This window comes from Erithacus rubecula, assembly GCF_903797595.1.
Source record: "Erithacus rubecula genome assembly, chromosome: 4".
Classification (NCBI taxonomy): Eukaryota; Metazoa; Chordata; class Aves; order Passeriformes; family Muscicapidae; genus Erithacus; species Erithacus rubecula.
In genome coordinates, this window is record NC_136686.1 from 15,878,228 (window position 1) to 15,904,382 (window position 26,155).

The 26,155-nt window shown below is 41.6% G+C and overlaps 1 protein-coding gene across 4 annotated transcripts in view; it reads right to left on the reverse strand.

Annotated features, from left to right (window-relative positions):
- KIAA1549 overlaps positions 1-21,335 on the reverse strand; it is a 137,470-nt gene extending 116,135 nt beyond the window's left edge. For all 4 annotated transcript variants that reach the window (XR_013773944.1, XR_013773945.1, XM_079303415.1 and 1 more), the window contains exon 1: positions 20,760-21,335. Coding sequence is in view for 2 of the 4 variants with exons in the window: in XM_079303415.1 (XP_079159541.1) it covers positions 20,760-20,871 (112 nt within the window). In the remaining 2 variants the exon portion in view is untranslated. The remainder of the gene's footprint in view (positions 1-20,759) is intronic.
- Positions 21,336-26,155: the final 4,820 nt, after the last annotated feature.

Genomic DNA, 26,155 nt, shown 5'->3' on the forward strand with positions numbered 1-26,155 from the left:
CACAGAGAAAATTAAGGATAAAGTGTAGGTACAGGCTGACTCCATCGTAAGATTTTTCAGACTGTAGAAGAGACAACAGAAGTGAAATTAGGAGAATGAGGCTTCTACAGCCACAAGCAGGACAGATGTGATGAATTTAAAATAAAAATTATGATGCTTCAGAATAAATTGTTAAAAAATTCAATTAAGGTATCAACTGGAGTAAGTTTAAGAGCAAGAAATCAGATTCTCCTAAACATAATGAAATTGTGAAACTCAATGCCATAGGATGTTAAGAGTCTAGAGAATATACAAGTTAAGAAAATACCTAGACAAATACTTGAAAAAATACTGCATTCGTACTGCATTCAATTGCAGAAAATTAGGATAAATCATCAGAGAAATTAATACTACAAGCTTGCTCTGTTAGTTACTAGTAACAAGAATTAATTTGACCTTTGCTACAAAACAGCAGAGACTAGAGTAATGTAGAAACAGATTCCAGGATCTGCCATGTGGATAAAGCACACTAAACACACAGCCCCAGACATGAAAGTACATGGGCATGTTGTCAAAACATATGGTGCTTTTAAAACTGTTCATTAAAACACTTCTAACACTCCCTGGGAATTAAAGTTTTGCTGGTAAAATGGTATCTCCTCCTAGAACTCTTTTCAGAAATTAATCTGAACCTTTACAGTAGCATGAATATAAAACACAAAATGGCTTAAGAAATGTGCAGCTGATTGATGGAAGTCAACTTTCTCCTCATGTGACCACCCAAGATTTGAGAACTTTCATTCAATAACTTTATCTAAATACTTGCTTGAAAACTTGCCCCACAACCTCCATTTATTTCAACATTATGAATCTTTACACAATACATATTCTGTGATTTCACATTACTTTAGAATATGCTGTTCTGCATATAACATATTGCAATGCAAATTGCAGCCCTCACTTTAACAGGAATTCAGGTTTCACTAAGTCATGAACTCACCGCATACCTTTAGAGGTTTGTCAGGTTCTAACTGACAATTAAGTTCTTTGTCATTTTAAGAGAAACATAAGGGACACAGACTTGTCTTGGTTTCTTCCACACTGACAGTTTTTCTCATTAAATGCACCTATAAATGGCAATACTTTTTTGGTCAGATAATTCTTGTACACTAATGTATTTGGGTGTAGGAGTGGAGCTTTTGAATAATTTTAATGAAACGTACCACCACCTATAGAAATGGAGGCTTTTAATTTAGTTTCAAGGGAACACAGATTCCTAGACAAGATGGTTTTGAAGATCCTATTTTTATTCTGTTCTTTCTTCTGTTGCTCTGTTCTAGTTGCACCTTTATTTGCCATGCCTTTTTCAAGTCTCTCCTCCTATGCTCTCTCTTCTCAGAACACCACCCTGTTCAATCACACCATCAGCCATCTTTCCCCTCCCACTTTTTACATTCTTGTCCAGCACTCACATTTTCTGTCAACTGTGAATAAAGGCCACCAGCAATAAAACACCCTTTTTGAGACACATTTCATTTCTCCAAGGAAAAGCCATAAAAGTTGCCTCATTTTCATTCAGCTGGTCTTTCCCCCCATCACTGTTTTTAATGGTCAACCACTGCACTAAGTTTGAAATCTGATGTAAAACTGGATTCACAAACCCCCAGAAGTCCTTACAGCAAGATTTTTCAACCATTATTCCTAGTCTCCTGGGAGAGAGAAGGGGAAGACCATAAAACACTCACAAAAGCAAACTCAGAAAGGAAAACCCATCACCAACAACTTTTCCCAGCTACTGGAAGTCTACAAGCTAAAAAGTCACAGCTCTGCTGCATATGACCTGTAGAGCAGTAAATTCAGTAATGATTTCTGAACATGGCAGAAATTCAGCAGTAAACAGCTGAGCTGAACAAATGCAAATGAGTTTAGCAAGCAAACAGTAAATGAGCTTGGCCTGAAGGGTGCAGGTCATATGATGCCATCTTCAGCACAGCAACTACGAGATGAATAGGACCTCTCCTCAGAACAGCACAGAAAGACCCTATGCTACTATTCAACTTCGCAGAGACCTTAAAAGTCACAGCTGAAAACCACACAAAACTACTGAGATGTTGCTGTACCCGTCCAATCACAGATGAAAATGACAAATACTCCTGTTAAACAGCTAACAGAGCAATGAAGCAAGACAGAAACATTAAAATGATTGAGATTGTTCACCAGAGATATCAGCTTCCATAGAGCTGCACTGAATTATTTATTAATAAGTTTCCATTGCTACAGAAGTGTCAGCTGAACTCACTCCAGCTTCACCACTCTGTGCACACTAACAGCTGCCAGTGAGCAAAATATAGTTGAGAGAGGCCTTCTACAAATAATACTGGCCAGTAACACGTAACCCTTGGGTTTTTTTAGAAATACTACAAATATTCCAAGCAAATAAAACCTTTGCTATAGAAGAGTCACTCAGTAAGGGAAGAAAATGCTGTTGTTGTCTGGGATACTTCCAGTTTTATTTCTAGAGCTACCTCTGACTTGTGGTGGCACAGATCTCTGGGGAATTTCTTGTTTGGTGGAAAAGTTGACACCAAGACTTCTTTTCCTTTCCTTCTTTCTTCTTGCCTCTCCATATAAATTTAGAATACGATCCAAACACAACCATCTGCATTCTACGCCCACAGAACCTTTCCTAGCCCGGCTACACAACAGCCTGTGTAACACCTCTACTCCTCTCTGGCACCTCCCAGAAAGAAGGGAGGGGTACAGGGAACCTGGCTAAGAGGGACCCAACTCACCTGCAGCTTCCTGCTGCTGAGAGGGACATGGCACCCACCACCAGCATCCTCCATGGCGTGCCTTGTCACTCTCCAGAACACTGTATGCTCCCGAGTGACACTGCAAACTGCTACCTAAGCCAGTGTTTTGTTTATCCAAATGCATGTTTTATGCTTCAACGTCATGTTCTGTAAGTTCAGTGCAATTTGTTACCATCTTAACATTTCTTGGTACACAAATGAATATTTCCAAACTGCTGAAACTGAAAATCTCCTCTAAATCCCAGCCAAGGAAGGCAAACACAAGCAACATCACCTCACAATGCTCTTGGACAGAGCAAGTTTTGTCATTTATTCCAATAGAAGGTGACTGGAGTCAAGGGAAAGGAGAATTATCTTCCATGCTACATGATTAGACTCCATAATGTCACTTTTACAGCACACAGCCAGAGGTTTATAACAACAGAAAGTGACGATGTGGTCTTCCATCCCCATCTCTGGCCTAATAAGTTCATAAATCTTGCCTAAATTAACTCTTGCTTTTCCAAGTTTCCAACACAATAAGTTGCTCTACAGATAATTATTCCTCATGGTTACAAATCCTGTAGCTTCCACTCTAATGTTCTTAAGATTCAATTTCCCCTCACTGAAAATCTCTCCTATCTGGTCCAAGAGTCCTTCCACTACAAATTAGTATTTTCCACATTGCAGAATTTAAATCACATCTCTACTGCTTCTAAACCATGGTAACTAGACTTCTATTTTTGGCATTTTCACCTGGAAACATCCTTTCCAAAGCATCACAGGGATATTCTCTGAACCATTCCCACTTAGACAGTCAATCTCCTTCCTGAGCAGTTGACATTCATAGCTACCACACAGCTGACACACAGGTGGGAAAACTTCCCAGCTTCCACTCATACATTTAAACTGTTTTCCCAACCATACCACTACACAGTGAGCTCCTTCTCAGCCCACCAAACTCTTATTCCCCCTGACACATTCCCCTCCAGCCTCACACGACTGTTTGCAGTTTTTGCCATCTTATCAATACAAAACTTCACTGTTTATCTCTAGAAAAAAGTTCAGACTCCCTGTGCTGTTCATACAAAAACCTACCCACAAAAGTAATCAAAATGAAATTTCTTACACATATTTTATTCAAAATATTAGTGAACAAAGCTTGGTATACCATGCTGATGTCTGTTCCATTGCATCTTTAAACAAATGGCTTTAATAAGCTTTTTAATCTAAAGCTAATACCTTATCACACCAGATATACCTTTGTGGAGTATGCTTCTAAGGACTCAGCTCCCATGAGACAGGTTATTCCCAACTCCCAATAACATCTCTGCAATCCAGAAAGTCACCTCATCTATCTTTTACACTGCCAGACAAACCAACATTTCTGACACACTTAATGAACCCTAAATCAGCAACATCCCTCTCGTGTTTGCAAGCAGTGTCCTACATTTATCATGCACTGGCCTGCTACCTTGCATGATAATTTGTAATAGTTTATGACAGAACTGCAGCAACACTGTGTAAATGGCAATGCACTGAACACCACCTGTAAAATGCTACTCAAGGATTAATCTCACAGAAACTGGTGGAGCTGCAATGGTAGGTCTTTCCATAGTCATAAGACAAGAGGACAGACTCCAAATATTAAATTGTCCATTCATTAAGCTGGGCTAAAACTAATACAAATGCAGATGCCACCGTAATCTAAAAACTGAATGCTCCTCTCCCCGCAGCTGAAGAATAAAAGGGGAAACATACTCAGTAATGTTTTTCACTATCAGTAATCCAGCTGTGGTAAACGAAAATGTTTGTGGTATCTTTCATTACACATAGTTAACAATTGTTCCTCACAGCAAATATGAAATTGGATAATGCCAACAATGCCAACAGAGACCTGCAAAGAATTCCTTCCCTCTCCTCACCATCCTTTTATTTTATCAACTTTGGTTACTGGGGAATAAAATCACTTAAATAGGGTTTTAAACAAGTTAGGGGAAAAAAAGCCTTCCTTCCTCAGTCATTAGGGATCTAAAATAGTCCAAACCACATGACTAAATATATTTAACATTATTTATCCTACTGAATGCCAAGATTCAAGCATGGTCCATGCACATTCTAGTAAGTTTAGCTAATCAACAAAATGTTTCATTTCCTCTGCCCTGCCTCCCCTCTTACTCAGTACACTTTCAGGTTTAACAAACTAGAGGATTTTAGAAACATGGCCTTCTCCCCTTCATCAAGAAACATTTCCCTACATGCATCAGATATATTCATGAGATCCAGTTCAACAAGGACACTAGACCTTTGCACGCAAGACAGCTTCCAAGAGCTCTAAGCTGGATAATATACTGGAGATTATTTCATTTTAAGCATTTCTGGGGTAAATTATATTGCTTGGAGCATTAATCTCATCATAAACTGAAGTATATGCAAAGTGAAATAAACTTTTGTATTTAACCAAGCCAAAATTACACTCTCAAGACATTAAGAAGTAGTACCAGTTATCAAATGCCAGTACTATGTCAGCATCTCCATTGTGGGTGCCATAAAGTGATGGTGCTGACAGAAGAATGAAGTTTATCTGAACAGTCAGCACCTGTGTTTTTGACTCAAGCTTGGTCTCAGAAGAAGAAAAAACTATATATTAAAAGACAAACTACTGATACAATTTTTTCACTAAACATCTGGGACATCTCATAGCATCCTTGCTTTCATGCCTGCTCTGTACAGCTCAAGTGACAAATGAAAAGCACTTTGCCACATCAAGCTTATGACAAAGTTTCCTTACAGGAATCTAGTAAATACTCCTTCTTCAATTTTGTGTCACACACCACTATTTCTACAACAGATATGGGAACATGCCTGGGATTAAAAATAAAAGCTATGAACATCTGAATATTCACTACAGTACCTCTTTTCAGCAAAGACTCTTTTTGGTGTTTCCTTTACTGTGAAAAAGGTTCCTGTAAAGTCCATCTAACCCACAAAAATTTAATAAAGCCTGGCATTTCCAACACTTGCAGTTTCCTTTAAAATGTCAGCACATTCAGATTTGTATGGTGCTCTTGAACTCTCTGGGTTGGTTTTTTTTTCCCCTCCTGTCTCTGCAAGGGATGAAGAAAACTGAGAACTTGTCAGTTCCCAAACTGGTTTACATAAACCAGTCCTAATTAGAGCCTAAATCTGCTAGAGTCAGCATCATGAGAGATTCTCCACCATTTCCCTGAGTGTCTCAAAGACTACACCACCAGACAGTATGGGCAGAGAAACACCTATTACTTATCTTCAAATAGTTATTGAACAGAGCCCATGAAAATTCTCAGTGTGAATGAAATTAAATTTGACTGAGATTCTATGTTGAAATATATACCTCTGGAAATTTTTCCTGCATTAGTTCTTAGTGGCAGCACAAAATTTTATTATTGAAGTTAACTGTGGAATACAGCAAAAGGTCTAAATCTTTTACACCGTTATGGAGGGACATATCAAGAAGTCTGTTTTTTCAAAGAAAGCCTATTCGGAAAAAAAGCCCTCCTCCATTTTAGGCACCACTGAGAACTGCCATCATTATATTTTTAATTGGGTGCCAGAGATGTTTTAGAATTTTTAACATTTTACATCCATATGATAATATTTAAATCACTATAAAGAAACCACAAAGGCAACACTTCCAGCTTCACGCAAGTCTCTCTAAAGTGACCTATAATATGTACTGCCTCAACTCACTTTTATTAGTTTTTCTCTGATGAAGCTTCCTCTCCCCAAGACACTGTACCATCATTAAGCCAATACACAAATTTAGCAAAATACTGAGTTCTGTATCTCTTGGCTTTAAAAAGACCACAAAGACAAAAATAAAAACCACTTACACTGTAGTAAGCAACATGATGGCTTGTTCTTTTCTCCACAATATTTCAGTATTCTTTTCTGCTCCCAACCCTCCACACTACCATAACCTTCAGGAAGACTCATGCATTTTCTCTTGTAAAATACATTACTTTCCATCAAAAGGGGCTGAGAACTGACCATGCTGCCTGTCAGTGTCCCTGCTGCCCCACACCACTAATTCAACTCTTCTGCTCACAGGAAAGTTGCCACCAGCAGCCACTGCCAGCAAGATCCTGCTGAAAATACTCTGCAAAGTCTGCTGGAATTGATGAGTGTATTCATTACAAAATATTTTGTCTCCGCTATTGACAGTGTTTTCAAATCCTGTCTCTCACACGGCAACATTGAGTCAGGCAGGAAAACAAACATTTCCACTACCTACTTAAAGCCGAAGCTCACTAATTGGAATCTTGCTCTCTTGGATGATGTAGAAAACATCCTAAGCAGTAGCAGGCAGACCACAATGATGTATGACTGAATACCTAATTTCAGTCAGGTGTTAGACTTTTTCCATTTCATGCTGAGTCACCCAAATCCACAGTCCCAACATTTTCTTGCTTTTCACATGGCCCTGGACAGCCTAGCTTGCTGAATTAGGAGCAGTGAGATCTCTAAAGATGTGCTTGATTCACCTCAGAACAGCCAGGCATGTGTTTGCTGCCTTACTTACAAGTTTGGCTCGTTAGACCAGAACAAATTTCTAGCAATGGCCTGATTTGCACACACAGTAATACAGGTGTAACTACAAGGTGGTTTCCTATTTGATAACCAAGTGTACAGAAAGAGAAGAGAGCCAAAAATGCAAAATCAGCACTGGTTTAGCCAGTAGCCCAGCTAGTCCTCCAGGACCACAAGGCAGGAGCAGTGCAATTGCTCAGGGCAGCAAGCAGATGGAGGGAAGCTGAGCATTTTGGCAAAGCTCTGGGCCCATGGGGCTACACAGGGAGAGCACATGCAGAAACAGTGTGAAGAAAGGAACTGTCACATGGGGACTGAACAGTAAATAATTCTGAGGCTAGAACAAGTGTTGAAGTCAGGCCTAAAAACAGAAGGCATCAACTGTAAAAAAGGATGTACCAAAATCCATTAGCAAGAACACTGGTTCTCTATACCTGTCAGTTAAAAAAAGGGAAAATTCTTTATCTAGACAATTTATGGAGCTTAAACTTTCCATGCAAATTATAATATGACTGAGGACCAAGAAGACATTTTAATTCAATAATTGACAGGAATGCTTCCTTAAAGAGAAGTTTTTTTACTATGTACTCTGAGTCAAACAGAGATCCACTGTCCTTCCAGCCAATAAAATTTTCACAAAGACCAACAATTCATAAAAATTACTAGTAAGTTATGCAGCTCAAATGAGAAAGGAGTTGCTGTTAAAATGATGGTCTCTCAATAGGAGAAGCTATTTAAGATCAAGCAACTTCAAATTCAGTTGCTCCTTAACAAATTCATTTCAGAGCAAAAGAGAGCCGTGGTGCCATTCTGCCAGTGGCAGCTGTGTTCTGAAAGGTTATTGCCACTCCCTTCTGTCCCCTGACACTCACTGCTGCACTCAGGGGTGCCAGTACAACTGTCTGCATGACTGTGCTCTATTCAGAGTTTTAAGATCTATCCCATTTAAAGGGGAAAAGACAATACCAAAACAGTAAAAATATCACAATAAAGTACTTTAAAACAAATACAGCCTGTACAGCAATCATTAAAAAAAATCCCCAAACCAAACAAAAAAAAACCAAAAACCTGACGAGACAAGTGAAGACACAAGTAACAGAAACAAATTGAATCATTCATGTCTGGCAAGTGACTACACTCCTCCTTCTTTCTCCTCCCCTTTTTTCTCTTCCCCAAGAAGATAAAACCCCACCCATGCCTAACAAGTTCTGCTGTTAAGAGTTTGGAAGAACAACACAGAATGCAAAAATAAACACAAGATGGAATCAGGTAATTTTTCCTGGTCTTCAGTAAGAGGTAAGATGGAACTCCCTGCAACTTTCACTCTAAGACACAAGATGTAGCAAATAGAAAAAAAAAAAAAAAAAAAAAAAAATTGAAGTTTACTGTATTATGTTAGAAGAAACCATATGACCACGTTTGTGTGGCAAAATCTCTTGGTCTTATGTCTCTATTTGAATAGGCACATTTTATAATTCAACATTCCAGACAAACATAAAAAATTGATATGAAACAAGGCTGAGCTCAAACAACTAGCTTTGACTATTATTGCTATGTCTTCTGATTAAATATACATAACACCTGCTGCAATGTGTAAAAACAGGAAAATCTAGTTTAAAACCCTTGTTTAAAATAGAAATTGATTGCTTCATGAACAGCCACTAACAAAGCATGATTTTTATTTAGGAATGTGCCATTTTCCAAAATCACCAACAGAGCATAGTATGAGGAAGCCTGCAAGATTTTTTGGATGGGAAACAAGACCATTGATATAACTATCAGAGACTACATCGTCACAAGTCATGCTTCTCTTAACTCAATTACATGGTCACTGAACAACTTCTGCATGAACATAAGTGTTTAATTAAAACTAAAGTACACTTAGCATGTCCTTTTCAACTGCTCAATATAAAAAAAAATCCTACGCATTTAGGAAAAACCCCACCTGTTCCCCCAGGAGATTATGAACACAAGTTTGAGACATGCACAACATTTATTGTTAATAACATATTCCACTGGCTTTGATATTCTTTCATGAAAGCAAACCAGAAAAAAAAAAAAAAAAAACAACTAAATGTTCTTTTAAAATATTTAGGTTTCAAACAAAACTTCGACTTCAATATTTTTCACCTAGCTTGAGACAATAGAGCTCCAATTTAAAGGCTCTACATTCTTTAGTGTGGAAGAGAAAAATGAAATTCCTGCCTCAACAGTTTTGAAGCAGTAAGGAAACCATTCCCACAAGTTACAAAGGATGTAATAATGCCATTTCTCTTACACTGCAGAAAGAAATCAGGAAGCATTAACAAGCTTATGACCTTACAGAGTTCCCAAGCAAGATGAACCACACCAAAGTTCACACAATAAATACACCATGGGTTTTAGAGACAGCCCAAAGGGATCTTTAGTCACTGGGGCTCCCCATCTCATCAACTTCACATGGCTCCCTCTTCTTTCCTGCTGATGGACTGTGTTCATGCCCCTTCCCACTGCAGTAGAAGAAACTCAAAGAAGGCACTGCAGAATTACCAGAGTAAACTGCTATCAGGTTTCTGTATGAGGTAGCTCCCAAGGTGAGCACAACAGAAACAGAATTTGAGACAGTGGTTCCAGTTAAACCTTGGGAGAGTTGATACAGCCAAACTAACACATAGTTAACTAACATAACAGATAGCCTCCAACCTTTATGCACTATTCAGCCATGAAAATAAACTACCTGATCCCTTATCTCCCAAGGGAGGGGGAAACCCCCAAAAACAAACAAACAAACCAAAACACACACAGGTTAATGAATTATGAGCATAACTAAGCACTACATGTCTCAGCCTATACGAGTGTTTCACAAACACCTGCTGTTTTGGGTGTTTGCTTTCCCTGTCTATGACAAACTACACTTAACATGCACCTGTGCTTTTCACCTGTCCTCCAAAAAAACCCCCATCCAAAAGCCTTGATCTTAAACATGCTGAAGAATCCAAATAGCTGCCATTTAATTTTATTAATTACTTTCATTCTACTGGTCATATTATCAATTTTCCCAGCTCTCTCAAAAGTAAAAGCATCAAATCTCAACATACATTTTCATAAACCCCAAGTCCACTAATTCATTAGGAATGCAATTTCTGATTATGAGAAATGGAAGAGCTATAAGTATTCACTCAATTCAGCATACTTGGCTTCATAAAGCATATTAACTGTTGCACCTGCATTTGGAAGATGTAAAATACTTAGTTCTGCTTTAGAAAATATCTAGAAAGCTACTTAGCATTATATTTACACAGAGCAAGTTTTAGATGTGGCCTTCAAGGCTGATACTATTTAAGAATTAAGGAAAGTTCTGGAGCATATTTCTGAAGTTTCTTCCCTAAGTCCCATAGATGTTTTTACTTCATATATAATCCAACATAAGGATGAATTCTATTCTTCAAGGGCTGAGTTCTATTTCCAAGTATAAAATAATAGAACCATTCTAAATTTTTAGTGCAATTTCACACATCAATAGCATGTTTCAATTATGGCTTTGGCTCATTGTCATTTGCATGCTATTTTAGAAAAAATCTGAAAGAACCTCTTCAAGGTTTCTAGACCTATCTTCATCTGACTTCTCCAATTAAACTTTAGACATGGTAGAAGTAGCAGCAAATAATAAAGAATTGTAAGAAAACATCAGTACAGAAACTACATTCAGTTTTGTTTCTAAGTTTCTAATACTCCCAGGATGTTAAGAAGATTATACCTTCAAGTGTCTGCTTGGAATCCAGTCAATTTAAAAAGAAAGAAACTGGATTTACTTTCATTTCACATTCCTCAGCCTTCCTAATCCTTCTGACAAATTTTGCAGTTTTAAGAGGTAGAAGCAGCAAAGTAACTACTCACAGAGGCAAACAAAGTAAACAGACTAATACAATTTATTTTCTTGAGATTTCCTTGCTTGTATTCATATTGGATAAAATATTTATTCAGAAAACTTTGATTACCATGTTGATAAGTGTTTATGTAACTTTTTAAACCAAGTTACTATAAAAAGCACACGCGCTATGGAATGACAAAGGAAAATTTCTTTTTTTGTTCTTTCAGAATGGAACAAATTACATCTTCTAAAAATTGATTGTCAGTGGCTGGAAGCCCAAATCTGTTTCATCTTTCACCATAAGCACAGGAAGTAAGGTCACTGACAGATTTTAATTGAAAACATCTCCAAACCAGACTTCTGCTCTAGATCAGGATTTTGTTCTGCAATGTGCAATTGCTATCCTAATGTACCACACAAGTTAGTCCCAATCTAGCAGCAGCTTCAGTTTTAAATACAGCCACCTCTGGAGAAGCTACCCAACCAGAATCCAGTGCAGCAGACAAAAAAACCATCCGTCTCCCATTCAAAAAGTAACCTGATACGAGCCCAGAGGGGTCTGCTACATAAATGCTTGGAGCTTTGTCTCCAAATAATGCTCAGCTGTATCCTTGTGGCTTTGTGGCTGGGCAGGGCTCACTGCAATCTGCATAGATTTGGAGGTGCTTATTTAAAAGAGAATTAGGAGCCGCAGGAAAAGGTGAGACAGGCTCAACATCTAATCAAGCGGACACCCAGCTAGAAGAATAAATGCTTCCTCTACCACCCTGCAGCATCAGACAGCTGCCTTTAAATGAGGAAAGAACTTTAGAGACTCTCCATGAACTAGTTCAATACACTACTGGCTGGGGAGCAAAAAAGGGAGATCCTTTTCTTATAAGAATTCATACCAGTTTAATTTTCTTATTCAGTATCAAAAGATTAAGAAACTCAGTCCAATAGAGTGTAAATTAAGAAAAAAGAAGCTGAAAACAAAATCTGTAAATTTTATCAGCACTACTTAAGAAAAAAGATCTTTACCTGTGCTATCCACCATATGACCATTTAGGTTCAGGTGCATTTAGAGTTCTTGAATTTATCTTACCAGACATCTGAGAGCTTTCTATTAAAACTGAGACCAGCTACCCATTTAGATAATGCCCTTCTCCACAGCTAAGGCAAGCTCTAAAGCGAGGATGCTCAGGTCAGATATTCAGGGAAGCCACAAAAATCTCTCCAAATCTGCAATATCAAGCAGTGCTCCTCTTACCACAAGATTTTTCAACTCAGCTTTCCATTATCAATATCCTAACCTACATTCCTAATTTCACCCACTCACCACAGCTCCAGCCCTGGTGTCATCTCTGCTGCTCCTTATTTCAGTATCCTCCTGAACAAAGTTTGTATCTCCCCCTTGCTCTCACCCTGCCACCCCAACTGACTTCAGACAGAAGGCACAAAGACAGCTCCACACTGCCTTAACTGTCCAGAAAAGCTTTGTCAGAACATGTTCACTGCAGAGCTGAGAACTGCACACATCTCAACTGAGCCCAGCAAGCTCACAGCTCCAGCAGGACACCCCTGCTGCTATCCTAGCAGTTCTTGCTCCATTCAGGACACCAGCTGGGAGATCCAATGTCTCTCAGCTACTGAAGAACCAAAGATTTGTCTTTTCCCTTTGAAACAGACTCACAGCTGGCAGCACAAGGAATGCAGCAACTGGAAGGTTTAGTCTAGTGCCATTTATTTGCCCAGTCTCCAATTGCCTTGCATCACTTAGGACTTCTTGCTTTCACCATCACTCCCTTTGCTAAGGACAAGGGCAAATCCTACATTCTGTGCCAAGATGAATAAGTTTCTAAATTGTCCAACTACACGTTTTATAGAAATACCAATAAAGTGTTTTGAGCACAATACTCTCTCTATCCCACCACTGAGATATAAAAATGCTAGTAATAATTCAGTTGATGAATAAAGACATGCAGACTCACATCCATACCACTTACTTGTAGCTGTTGCCTCAGTGATAACTTATGCAGCATTCTAAAATGCTTCTCAAACTGAACTTGCACAGAGAACAAGCTACAAAGTTAGTGTGTTTATCCTGCCTATTAGTACCATGGATAAAATCACTATAGCAAGGGTTACAAAATGTTCTTTAAAACCTTAAAGATGATAATCCTAAAAATCAACCAACATAAAATCCACAGATCGTCTCTTCACTTGATCAGTACACCAAGGTTCTCCGTAATGAATAATATTAGCCCAAATGCTTCCGTCTGAACACAAATTACATTATTTGTACTATCTCACAAAAACAGAACAGCAAAGTATTTTGTATCACTGTTGCAATCCTCTTCCGTTAAATCATTATACAAGCCCATCTGTCAACTGCAGTGACACATTACATTATTGCCCCAAACCACACAATTCACCGTTTCATTATCCCCACTGTTAAGAAGATCAGCAGTTAGAAAACGTCTTGTCCACTTGAATTCATGTCTTCTTTTCTTCCTCAACATAGACAACTAATTATTACATTTCCCTTTAAGCTTAATCTTTTATATGTTTGAATAAAGTCCTGTCCACCTGGCATTTTTTTCTAGATTAGACGGTCAGTCCCAACAGTTCTGAGAACTGAACTGTCTCTAGTAGCCTGTCTCTTCCTTGAAGAACAAGGCCCTTTACTAGACACAGCATTGCAGCTGGAGCTCTTCAGCTACTGCAGAAAACAAATGACTTATTACACAGGATATGCACAAGTTCAAAACCAATGTGTTCACCAGGTCCAGTACCACTGTTATCCTGTTGAATCCCATTCTGTCTGCAATCCCTGATAAACACCAGGCCTCTTCATACAACACTACTACATTGTCTAGTCCCCATCCTAGAGCTATGCAGGTTTTCAAGTCCTTCAGTATGACACTTATGCATGTTCCTTACTGAAAAGCATGGATTTCAGGCCCCTGATTTACTGTGCTTCCACCACTCCTCCCTCCTCTTCCCCTTACCTGTGGGTGAATTTTACCCTCTTATCTACTTCCAACTGCAAGACCTGACTTGCTGTCTTGACCAGATGGCTAAAGCCAAATCAAAAATTCGATACAGGATATTAATTCACAGAAGAGAAGCCGCTTTAAATCAGAGGGGAGAATGGAAGAGGACTAAAAGGATTAGAAAATAGTTTGCAAATTAAGAGCAAACAGGTAGGGGATATAAGCTGAAACTGCTAAAACCAAAAGTGAGCAAACATCAGTAACCATAATTTCTTTCAAAGAATATTTGATTTATTAAAAAACCCTAACATCACAAGTCCCACTGCACTTTGATACAGCATAGTACATTTTCCCATCTCTAAGGCTAATTAACTAACTAAAAACGTCCTAATATTGTAAAAACATGGTATACCACCACCTGTTACTTTCTATTTGTTTACAACTAGTTTATTTCTTATATTTGTTTTCTGCAGAGTCAAGTTCTGCAGACAGGTTTATAATCTACTGGAGCTTTACTGTTCTCAAGACAAAAGTCTGGTTTTCTGATCAACTTTTTTGCTCACTGTTACTGCATCTGGACATTCCTTAGGATCTCAAAAATCAAATGAGGAGCTGCATCTGAGAAATCACATTTTACAAATGGCAAAACTAAGAAACAAGGCCAAATTATGAGAGCCTAACTTGAAAGATTAATTAATATTTAGAATTTCAGACAGATCTATTTAAGAACAGCTTCCATGACTTCTTTGGCAGCTGGAAGCGCTCAACATTCCTGCAACACAGATCCCAGAGGTCTGACATCCAGTAAATGAGGAACACACAGCTAGTGACCACCTGTGGGAAGCCTGGTTTAAGCAACTTGAGCATCACTGAAACTCTGCAACAGCATCACAACTCAATTGTCTAGGACAGTATTTAATTACATTAACAGCAAAACCTTTATTCAAACTGCCCTGTTTCTCCCTTCATGTCACACCTCAAACATCTGCTACAAAAGGAGCAAGAGTCCTGCAGGTAACTTCTTCATTTGCTACCCAGTTCCCATTTTTCCCCAGAGGAGGATCAGCCATTGAGCACAATGATGGTTCTGTCTCCATGTAGGTGTGTGCATGTGCAGATAGTTAAATGCAGGTGCCTCTACAGCTATAAATATTGTCTATGTGGATACACACTTTGTGACATATGACCACAGCTGTACAACAGCTTACAGGTATAGAAGTTTAAAACTGTATGGGTTATTAGTTTATTTTAATGTCAGTGTTTCCAACTTGCTGATTTTTGCCTCGGCAGTCTTCATATGCTGCCACAATTTTTGTGGAGGAATTCTTCCAGTTCTTAAAACAAACTTAGAAAAACACTTGTGTCACAAGGCTGATTCATGCACACTCATGAAATGTTCCAAGGAGCAGCAGCAGATTATCATGCTTCTGGCTAAGAGGAGAAAAGGACCAGCACTCGGAAGCCCTGAATTCTGTGCCAGGTTCTGAAGAAAGTGTCCCAGAGCAGCAGGCATACATTATCCCAAAAGCTTCATGCTTTTGATCACATCTCCAGCCTTGTCCCAGTCCCTTGTCTTCCCCACTTCTGATTCATCCTTTCAACACTATTTTTTAATGTTTATTTTCCTTTTTTAGACCGAGTCCATCTGTGTCCCAGTGTGCTTATCCTACTATCAGACTGCATTGCTTTCTTCATCTAGGACTAATTTCTGCATTGCAGTTTCCCTCATCTACAGATCTGTTTTACACTCCTGACCTACTGTGCTGCATCCTGCTGTTTGTGTCCAGCCAGTTAGAGCTTCTTCCATCGGACAAACCCTCTTGCAATTTGTGTCTCTTCCCCTCCTACAACTTCCAGGATTCTGGACACATCTCATCAACAAGCAGAGGAGTAATTGGAAAGATCCTCAGACCCTTACTCCAAACTAAATCTAAATCCCCTGTTGGCTCCTTCTAAAGCCTTCTTTCTGTTTGCTCTCTTGGCCCTGATGCAGTCAAACCACACAACAGTACACCAGAAGGCAGATGCCAAAGATGCCTTAATTTAAGTAAGGCAGTACATAGCAGAGACATGTCCTTAAACACAAGGCAGGCAGGTGCCCTGTGGTCAGTCCTGAAGCTCAATCCAGTCCCACTTCTGGAGCAGTTTAGATAGACTTTCACAGCAAAATTTAATCTTTCAAGTAACTTTTTGGGCTATGGGAAGAGTGCTGAGTACATCTGCCCGGGCAGACATGTAATCCTGATCAGTACTGACAGGTAAGTAAGGTCCCATGAGAACATTCAAGCTTCAGCTGACAAAGAAAAAGGTCATCTTCTCTATCATAGCCATGTCTACCTAAATTCAGACATTACAAGCTTTCAAAAACGAAAAATCACTTTGGAAGCAGGAGTGGACAAAACATCCCTGCCAGAGCAGACACAATCCAGCAAAGTTTAACTGCATGCTCCAAAGCATAAGGGTATTAAAGCTGTTCAGAAAAGAAGCTGGCAGAATTCAAAGCAGAAGCCATTGTTTTCCTCTTGCCTCAGTTTAAGAAGCTGCTGAACTATTTCAACTGATATTTTGCAAAGAAGAAAAATCTTCAGCCCATAGCCAAATGCAGGCTTTGCAAAATTTCAGTTGAAATATTTAAGTTTGTTCTCAACTCCACTGCAAAGCACAAATATTTCTTAGACACATCTTAGGTAAGATTTTGCACAATCAGGCTAATTTTCCAATATTTTTGGGCATTTTGCATGCCACTGAGGAATGAGTGATGTGAGTACTGATGGTCAATTTTATCTTTTTCTTTCCCTAATCTCATGTGTTAGGAGAAAAGACACCACTAATGAATTGCTCTTATAAAGGCTTTCCCTTAGTCTTCCAAAAAAACTGTCTCTCCAGTAACAGCACAGCTGAAAACACAGTACATATAGGGAGAATCAGTCAAATTTGTTATTGAGCTCATGTGTTTTTGGCAATCACTGCAGAAAAGCATAAAAATATATGACTTTTCAAGAGATAGAAAGGCATCATATCACATAACTCCAGAGTGAAAAACTGCCCATACTTACAAGGACTCCATGAGAATGGGACTCTTATACACGAGCCAAAATAGAAATTGTCTGCATAACTAAGTTTATTTAATGCTACTGTTTTACTAAACTATGGGATTCTAAGACAAAATGTAAAGGATAAACATTTCCTTGCAGCTCTTTTTCTTTATATCCATGTTCCCAGGACACATTGTATTTAATAACTCTTTTGCAATTAGCATTCATCCTGCTGTATGCCACAACAGGCCAGGCTGGAGACACACTGGTACTTAAGGACATCATCCATAATAACTCTTACACAACCAGTATTATTCATACTGTCTACCACAATGGGCAGAGCTGGAGACTCTCTGGTAGTTTAGGACTTCAGCCACAAGCAGATTTACTTTCAAATGAAGGAAAGCCATGTCTCCCACAGATGAAGTGAGACTGTATTATTAAGAAGTCTATTCTGCTTCACTTCTCTCCCAAGCAACTCCCACACATGCACACACATTCTGAACAGACAAGCAAGAACTGGGATGTCAGAACCTGCCATGGACCACAATCACCAGCTTCCCAAGAGTTCTTGAAAAAGACCTGTGCTGCAGCAAGAGTCACTGCTTTTTAATGTGCCCAGCTCCTGAAACCTGTCACCTAAGGTAGGCCAAAGCTGTTAGAGCCTGCTTTGCTGAAATCATGCTGTATTTCAAATCCTAGCCCCGCCTGAGAAGTCTAAGACCTTGCTTCACAAAAAAGCACTCACAAAACAGACACCACTGAACAAAAAGCTGCACTGTCCACTAACTTGTTTAGCATTCTTACTTCTTGAAAGAACATGCAAACAAAAAACACATTTCCTCTGGCAGGACTACAAGTGTAGCTTGTAGACACGAGGCTGACATAAATAAAGCTAGCACAGCATAGAAAGCAGTCAAAAAGAGAATCCTCCAACCATATGGGTCTTCTGTGAAAATGAACTGGAAGCAAGCTTGACAAGCTCAACTGGCCACAAGAGACATGATGCCAACTAAAGTGTTTGCAACAGACTAATGCAATTAAGTTGCATAAACAATATCCTGCAACTGTCCCATAAGACAGCTACATCTGGTTCCTTGCTTGACCACCACAACTTGCCTTTGGTCCCTGAGTCTCTGAGACTCACTGCAGTCTTTTCAAAGTCTACAACATAGAGCTCTCCTCCCTCTCATGAAAACAGCACAGTGAGACAAGATAAATCCTCCTGATTGTCAGTGCAGGAGTTGTACAGATTGTGCAATGGAACAAAATCAAAAACACAGGCTGTGCTCAACAGCGAGACATTCAAATAGCCTGGCCAAGGCCCTGCCTCACAGAGGTGCTCAAAGGCAAACCCACCTTCAGCACACAGGCAGTCCAACCACACACTAGAGTCCAGCATCTGCTTAACTGGGGAAATTGAAGCCCTGATTCAGCAACAGCGACTTTTGTGGAAGCTGGATCAAGCATTCCAAAATCCAAGTCGTTTAACTACTAAATTTTCTTAAGTATTGTCTTTGCTATTTCAACTGCAATTAAGTGGCCATTCTACTCTTAGTGTATGTTTCTTCTGTGTAACCAGAGCTGCAGGAGTTAGAGCTCTTGCTGTCCCTAGACTGGTCAAAACCATAGGCACTGAAAGGCAAATGAACTGCACCATAGCGAAATTTACAAGAGTTGTAAATCTGTTGATCGCTTAAATGAATGCTGCCCAAACCTATGGCATTTGGTCAGTATACAGCCTTTCTGTTTCACACCTCCCAAACATTTCAAGACTAAAGACAAAATTCAGAAAAAGATTGCATTTTGTAAACTTTATGGGCCCTAGATGGAGAAATCAGACTCCTGTCATGCTTTTAAATAAAGCATTTCACCTTAACAAAAAGGAACAAAATATTCTTGTTCTCTTCAACTGGCAGACTTTAAATCTCTGCAATCAATGGACCATTTCTGAGATGCCAATAAAAAAGCATCCTCTGAAGAGGAAGTTTACTCTTAGTATCCTCAAGTTCATTGCACATGATTCACATGCCCAGTGGAAATTGAAACCATAGAGGATTCTCAAATCAAAACAGCTTAAAGGCTCCTGCCCTAGACTGAGCAGGAAAGCATTGCTTTGGGCAAGATCTGCTGTCTCCTAAGTACTCTCTTCCAGCAGCTCAAACACTAGCTGAGTTACATAATGTTTCTACTGCTGTTTTTAAGTTATACAAGAATGCACAACAATCACACAAATGTTTACAGAAATTCACAGCCATGTTTAATGAAAAGCTACTATGTATCAGAGAAACAAACAACAGCCTTCACAGACTTACTATGAAAATACAAAAGAAACCCAGCCATTCTCAGAGGCAAAAAAAAACCACAAGTAAATTTCCAACTTATGAACCTAGAGCTTTGCCTTCAATTTGCATGCAAAGTCTGATCTATTCAAGAAAAATCGCTGAAGTTTACTATGGACTATCAATTTTCATATAGCTTGGAACAGAACATCACTCCTAGGCTAGGACGGGAGCTGGAAGAGAGTAGAACTTCCCTGAAAAGCTAGCTAGTCACCCCCAAAACACAAACTACTTTCTGAAGTGGAATAAAGGATTATTATAAAGAGATAAGCATGTTTTATAACACCAAGGGTTCTTAAGCACACAAAAATAATCACCACAATTCCTGTGTTTGAACAAAAGAGCCAACACACTAGCTAGTCCGCTTCATGAAACAGGTTACTGCAGGTTCTTATCACTTCTTGCCACTTATCAACAACTTTCTGATGTTGATTAAAATGTATTACTTTATATCTGTTATTTACCAAAAACCTAATCACAGCAAAACTGTACCTTTCCATGAAATGATAATTCTTACGATTTTTTAAAGTATTAAGGATGAACCAAGAAGTGCTATGGGACCAGAACCAAATAAGACATCTTTGTGATTAAACTGTCTGCTTAACTACAGACTAATTTTGATACCTGGAGCCACAAGAGAAAAGACGAGAGAAAAAAAGGGGTCACTGATTCATGTTTTTTTCCGAAACACCTACTGAACACACCACCCTCTGGAGCCCGAACCGCTCTCTCCACACAGTCGTGCCACGGCGCTGCTCAGAAAGTCGTACTGGGCGTTTCGAGAGCTGCGAACGCCTCCTCAGCCGAAAGGTGAAGGAGAGCCAGGCTGCCGTGCGTGTGCCCCGCAGGTGCTACCGCAGCCCGGCACGGGGCACTCCAGACGCCCCGGGCGCCGAGCCCACGACGCGGGGTGACCACTGCCCGGCACAGGACACCCTACGAGTCCGAAACACCGTGTGTCCCTTTGCCTCGCACCGCTTCTCCCCTTCGCTTCCCCGGCTCGGGTCCCAGCCCCCGAGCCCGGAGCGTTCGCGGTCTGGCCGCGAACAATGCGCGCCTCTTCTGGCGGAGCTCCCCGGCCGCGCCGCGCCGGCCCCCGGCCCCCGCCCGCCGGCACCGCCGCATTGTTACCGGCGCTGCCGCCCCCCGCGCCGCCCCGCTGCCGGCGCGGCCCCGGCCCCGCACACCTGCCCCCCGGGCCCTCTTTGTTCCCCTACCTGCGGCGGGAGAGCCCCGCAGCGCCGGCACGGCGAGCAGCAGCGGCAGCAGGGCGGGCAGCGCCGGCCGCCACCGCGCCGCGGCCACCGCGAAGCGTGTCATCCCCTCCATGGCACGGCACGGCCCGGCCCGGCGTCAAGTCATCGCGGCGGCCCCCGCGTCCCCCCCCGCGGAGGGCTGGAAGGGCTGGGCGGGCTCGGCGGCTCCTCCCGGGCGCATCCACCGCCAGCGGGGCTGGGACGCCCGCGGACGGGAGGCCGCCGCGGCACCCACCCTTCCCCACGCCCACCCCGTGGGGAGCGCTCACGGGGACAGCGCCGCGGCGCCTCCCAAGAGCGGCGGAGCGGGGGCGAGCGGTGCGGCTCGGCGCCCGGAGGGCAGGCGGAGGGGAACCCCCGCACTGCGGGGTAGCGGTGCTCCTCGGCGGGGCGGCTACGGCCCTTCACGTGTGGGAAGGCGGCGGTGGCGGCGGCAGCCCGGACCCGACACCCGCTCGCTCCCCGCCCGCCGGCGACGCGCTGCCCCCGGCGGAACCCGGCGCGCGGCGGCGCGCACAGCCGACCCGCCCGCCACCTGCGCGCTCCCGGCCGCGGCCGCGTCTGCGCGGGGGCGCGCCCGGCCCGCCCCTGCGAGGGGCGGTGGGAGCGGAGGGGCGGGGCCGGGGGCGCGCCCCGCGGGAGCCGCGAGGGCCGGGCAGGCCGCGGCTCCGCCCGGCGCCTCCCGCCCGCCCACCGCTCCCGGGAAGGCGCCTGGAAGTGCCCGGGGTGCCTGGAGGCTGCCGCTGCCCACTCCAGACCGCTGCGCTCTCCCCATGGCACAGCGAGGTTGGGAAGCTGGTAGTCCCGTCCCTCAGTCCTCAGGGCAGGCAGACTGATGCCTGGGGCTTCCCCCGGGATGTGCACGGAGTTTTGAGAGCTGAAACAGTAACAAACGTCCCAGCGGGAAGGGGAAGGCGCAGCAGTGAGGGTAGAGCTATGTGGCAGGACATCCACGGAGCATTAGTGTTGCTCCGGGAGATTGCAGGCGTGAGGGCAGGGGATCCTTTCACCACGGGTTTTGTCCTGAGCCCCGCCCTCATCAGGAGCAGTGAGTCCAACACTGAGAGTCACAGAACATAGTGAGCTGGGAGGGGAACCCTGCACAGGGCAGCCCCAAGAACGGCACCGTGTGCTTGGGAACCTTGTCCAAACACTCCTTCGGCTCTGTCGGGCTTGGTGCTGTGACCACTTACCGGGGAGCCTTCCACTCTATAACCACCTCTGGGGGAAGAACCTTTACCTAATATCCCGGCCAAACCTCCAGACACAACTTCAGGCATTCCCTCGGGTTCTGTCCCTGGTCACCAGAGAGAAATCAGTGTCTGCCACAATGCTTCCCTCTACGAGCCGGGTGTAGAGCACCATGAGGTCTCTCAGTCTCCTCCAAGCAACCTCTGCTGCTCCTTGTATGGCTTCCTCTCAAGGCCCCTCACCACACTCACGGCCCTCCTCTGGATGATTTTGAATAGTTTTAGCTCCTCTGTTATATTGTGGCACCCAAAGCCGCACACAGGACTCAAGGTGAGGTTACAGCAGAGCAGAGCAGAGCACTGATCTCCCTCGACTGGCCAGAGACGCCGTGCTGGATCCATCCCAGCACATGGATGGCCCTTTTGGCTGCCAGGGCACACAAGGAGCACCAGTGACAGCTGGGAAAAGATCACACTACAAATTAGAGCTGGGCTTACAATTTTTCAGCTGCACTCACAGTTAACCAGGGTATCAGCTCATCAGGAGCACAGCCAGTGTGACTGAAACAACTCACTCCCAGAGATAGATGGAAGGAGAGGATTCATTTTGCAGACATACAGAAGTAAAACAATAAGCTATACCTGTACCTCACACAATGAACCTCACGTCGTAGTGCCACTCAGACAGCAAAGGAACATAAAGCATGGTGACTCCTTGGCAATGGAAACAAGCAAAGCTGGAATCACATCACATAAAGATGTGGCTCAGAATAGACACAGTGAGTAAAGAGAAGGTGTGAAGTCTAAAAAAACCCCCTGGCTTTACATTAGAGATTTTCAGGGTCAAAAGGTCCACAGATGTCCTTTTATCAAAGGCAATCAACTATGATGAGTATTTCTAGCACAAGACCTATACTTTAGTTCTAAAATTCATTCTCAGTCAGCAAGATATAATTGTCTTTCAATTTGTACAGTGGAGAGACATTTTATAGAATATTTCATGGGTGTTTACAACATATATCTTCAATCCAAATAAACCATCTAAGGTATAAAATCCCATGCAAAGATGTTAAACATTGCAAAAATAAGACCACAGTAAGACAAAACTCTCTCCACCCCATAGTTTTTGAACTATCTTACAAAAAACTAAATGCAGAAAAACTTGCACCATGCCACCTTTTTTCCCTTTTATCTGAGCAAATAAAAAAGTCAGAGCCAGAGGATTGCTTCTGTTGCATTAACTTGCTGATAGACTGAAGAGTCTTTGATATTCCTTTTAATTTACTAAAATCAGAACTCATTAAGACACAATTTTTTTCTTTGCTAGTCTCCGAAAACAACTCAGCTCAAAAGAGCACTCTAGCCTTTTGTCATAGTTACATGCACACCATTTGTGGATACAAGCCATGTCAGGTACTACACTGCTGACATCTCTTTCAGTTACTCTTGTCCTTCCTAACCTCTCCTGCTAATCTGCACTGCAGACTAAACAATAGCCACCAAAAGCTTCAAAAACCCCACATCATTCCAATATGACTTCACTGTAAGCAGCCGTGTGCATGCATGGAGCATGGAGCATCCAATTGGCATTGGAGCATGCAATCACATACTCCTTCTGTTTGCAAAATGTGATTTTCTTTTTCTTTTAATAAACTAGTCCTCAGTAAGTGAACACAGAATCTCCTTCAGATTCTGTGAGAGTTTTGGCAGTTAAGACCCTTGAAACACTTAATTACAAAACATATTTCAGACCCTGCCTATCATTTTGACCTAAAGATACATTTCATTGTTGTCCTAACAGTGCCTCTAGTAACAGAGCACATAAGGCTGCCTTTAGTACATTTCAGATTGCCTGTGGATAATCTGTTTCACCAAGATCCCAAGGTAACTTTCCAGACTAAAGTGTGAGACTTCTCTCACATGTCTAAGATGTCATCTATAATTAAATACTCTGCAACCGCAAACTCATTCACTGTCTCACCTAACACGATTTCCTGCTCCAGTTCCCAGAGTTCAGTTCACGAAAATAATCTCCTTGTCTTGTGTTTGGGTTCTTGTTCCCCAGTTTCTGTGTCTTTTGGTCTCAAAAGACCAAAATTTATGTTGCTTCCCCACTTCCTGGGCCAATTTAAGAACATCCCATCACATATTCTCTATTCACTTGCAATTTCACACATTCCACCAGACACCTCCAAATTAAAGTCCTGTTGTTAAACAATAACCAAGCATTGAAAGAGGAGCTGTGAGGCCTGTTATGCCACAGTTCATCCTCAGGTTTGGTCTGCTGTTTCCCAGAAAGAATTTTCCTAATCTCAGATGATCCTCTGTTCTGCTTAGCCTCCTCTTTCACCAGAGCCATACTTTGGGGCAATGCATTTGCAGTTGTCTGTCCTACTCCCCTTACTAATTACATTAACTTTAGGATTTTTTGTACTTATTTAGTTTTTTTCAGTCCTAGTTCTCCTTTTTCCTGGAAAGTCATATCACTTGTGTCAACCTGATTGACATTTACTTCACCCATTTGTCTTGATGAATCAGGGCAGGATTTATATATATGAACCTGGAATCTTCACAGCAGCTGACTCCTACCAATTTAAGACCAACTACTTCCTCTCTCTCATCTCCTTTTCACCTTATGCAGATGCACAGATAAAAGGAGCTGCAGAATAACCAGCAAGAACTTAGAACACATATCCCTTGTTCAGATAACATGCTGGGATTTGTGGTGGAAGCCGTGTTTTTCCTTTCCCTTTGGAACAGGAAAAAAACCAAACCTAAAACACCTTACATGCTTTTAATAAGTATCTTAAGTCAAGAGTGACAGTTAATGATATCAATACAAACAATACAGAACAAACAAAATCCCCAGAGACTACAGAACACTTCAGATTCCACTATAACATTAATATGAAATAATAAGTCACATTTTTTTAAGGATATTAAGACCAGCAATAGTGGAAATTTGCAAACTCACAAAGTGAAAGCAGCTATAATTTTAACTAAGCTTTACACTGCATCTTGCAAATGCATTTATCATAAGAAGTAACTGACTTGGAGGGTAAGAAATTGTTTCCTATGGTATCCTGCTGTGATCCATGGTGATATGGAGCAAGATATGAGACATCCTGCTCAAGAGGAGAGTAGAAGCAATCTTTTCTAACAGTGTGACTTGCAAGGGTTATTTACTTACTGCTGAATGACTTCCCATTGCACATTCACCAGGAAGCTTTTGACATTACTGAGCATTCCACTACAGCGACAGGCTACTCTGATTTATCACTGGGTCAAGGCTGAGGATGCAAAAAAAAAATCAAAGGCTGTGCAAAGGATGATTAGATTAATGATGACAGGCTTCACCTGGAAACTGAGAGTTTGTTTTGCAAAGGATGTAACGGGGGGAAAAAAACTCACAACATTTTGGATAGGAACCTCAGAAGTGAATACACAGAGAAGCACATTCAAAAACTGCATCCTCAGCCTCAGTGGAAATGTGCACCCACACAGCAGTGATAGAAACAAGAGCGTCCTCAGAAGGCTCTTCTTGGAAGTGCTCACTTCTTGTTGCCTAGGTTTTGCTGGAAAGCAGAGTGTGAAATTAGACCCTCTTGACAACCTGGAAGCACTTTTCAAACACCTTGCTTTTTGTGGAAATGTAATACCCAAATCCAGAAACATGATTCTCAAAATTCCACATCAGAACCCTGGTTCAGAGACACTGAAGTGAATCAGAAATCATCAACATTATTTCCAGTGGATCCAAACAACTGCCCAGTACTTCCAGTTATTTCCAGTTTAGGACTCAGTGACCAGAGTTACTGCTGATATATTTTCCTTCTGTGAACAATATTTATGTAAAAAAACAACTTTTTTCTTTTTTCTCCTGCTCTTTTGCTACTGCTGAAATTTGTGCAGAAATAGATTTTTGTGAATGTTTCCAATTTACTGAACTACCCATTGAAAAAATATTTGCAGGCGGTGTTCTAGCCTAGCTTTGTGAAGACCTTCAGACAGTTTGTTGGATTATTCCAATGCTCTCAGACATCTTGTTTTCTTACCAACACTTGTTTCATGCTGTAACAGTGCAAGAAGCAATATTGGGAACTCGTACCAGAAATGCCCACTCAAATACCAGAGCAAATACCAGATTCTCCCTATGTTAAAAGCAAA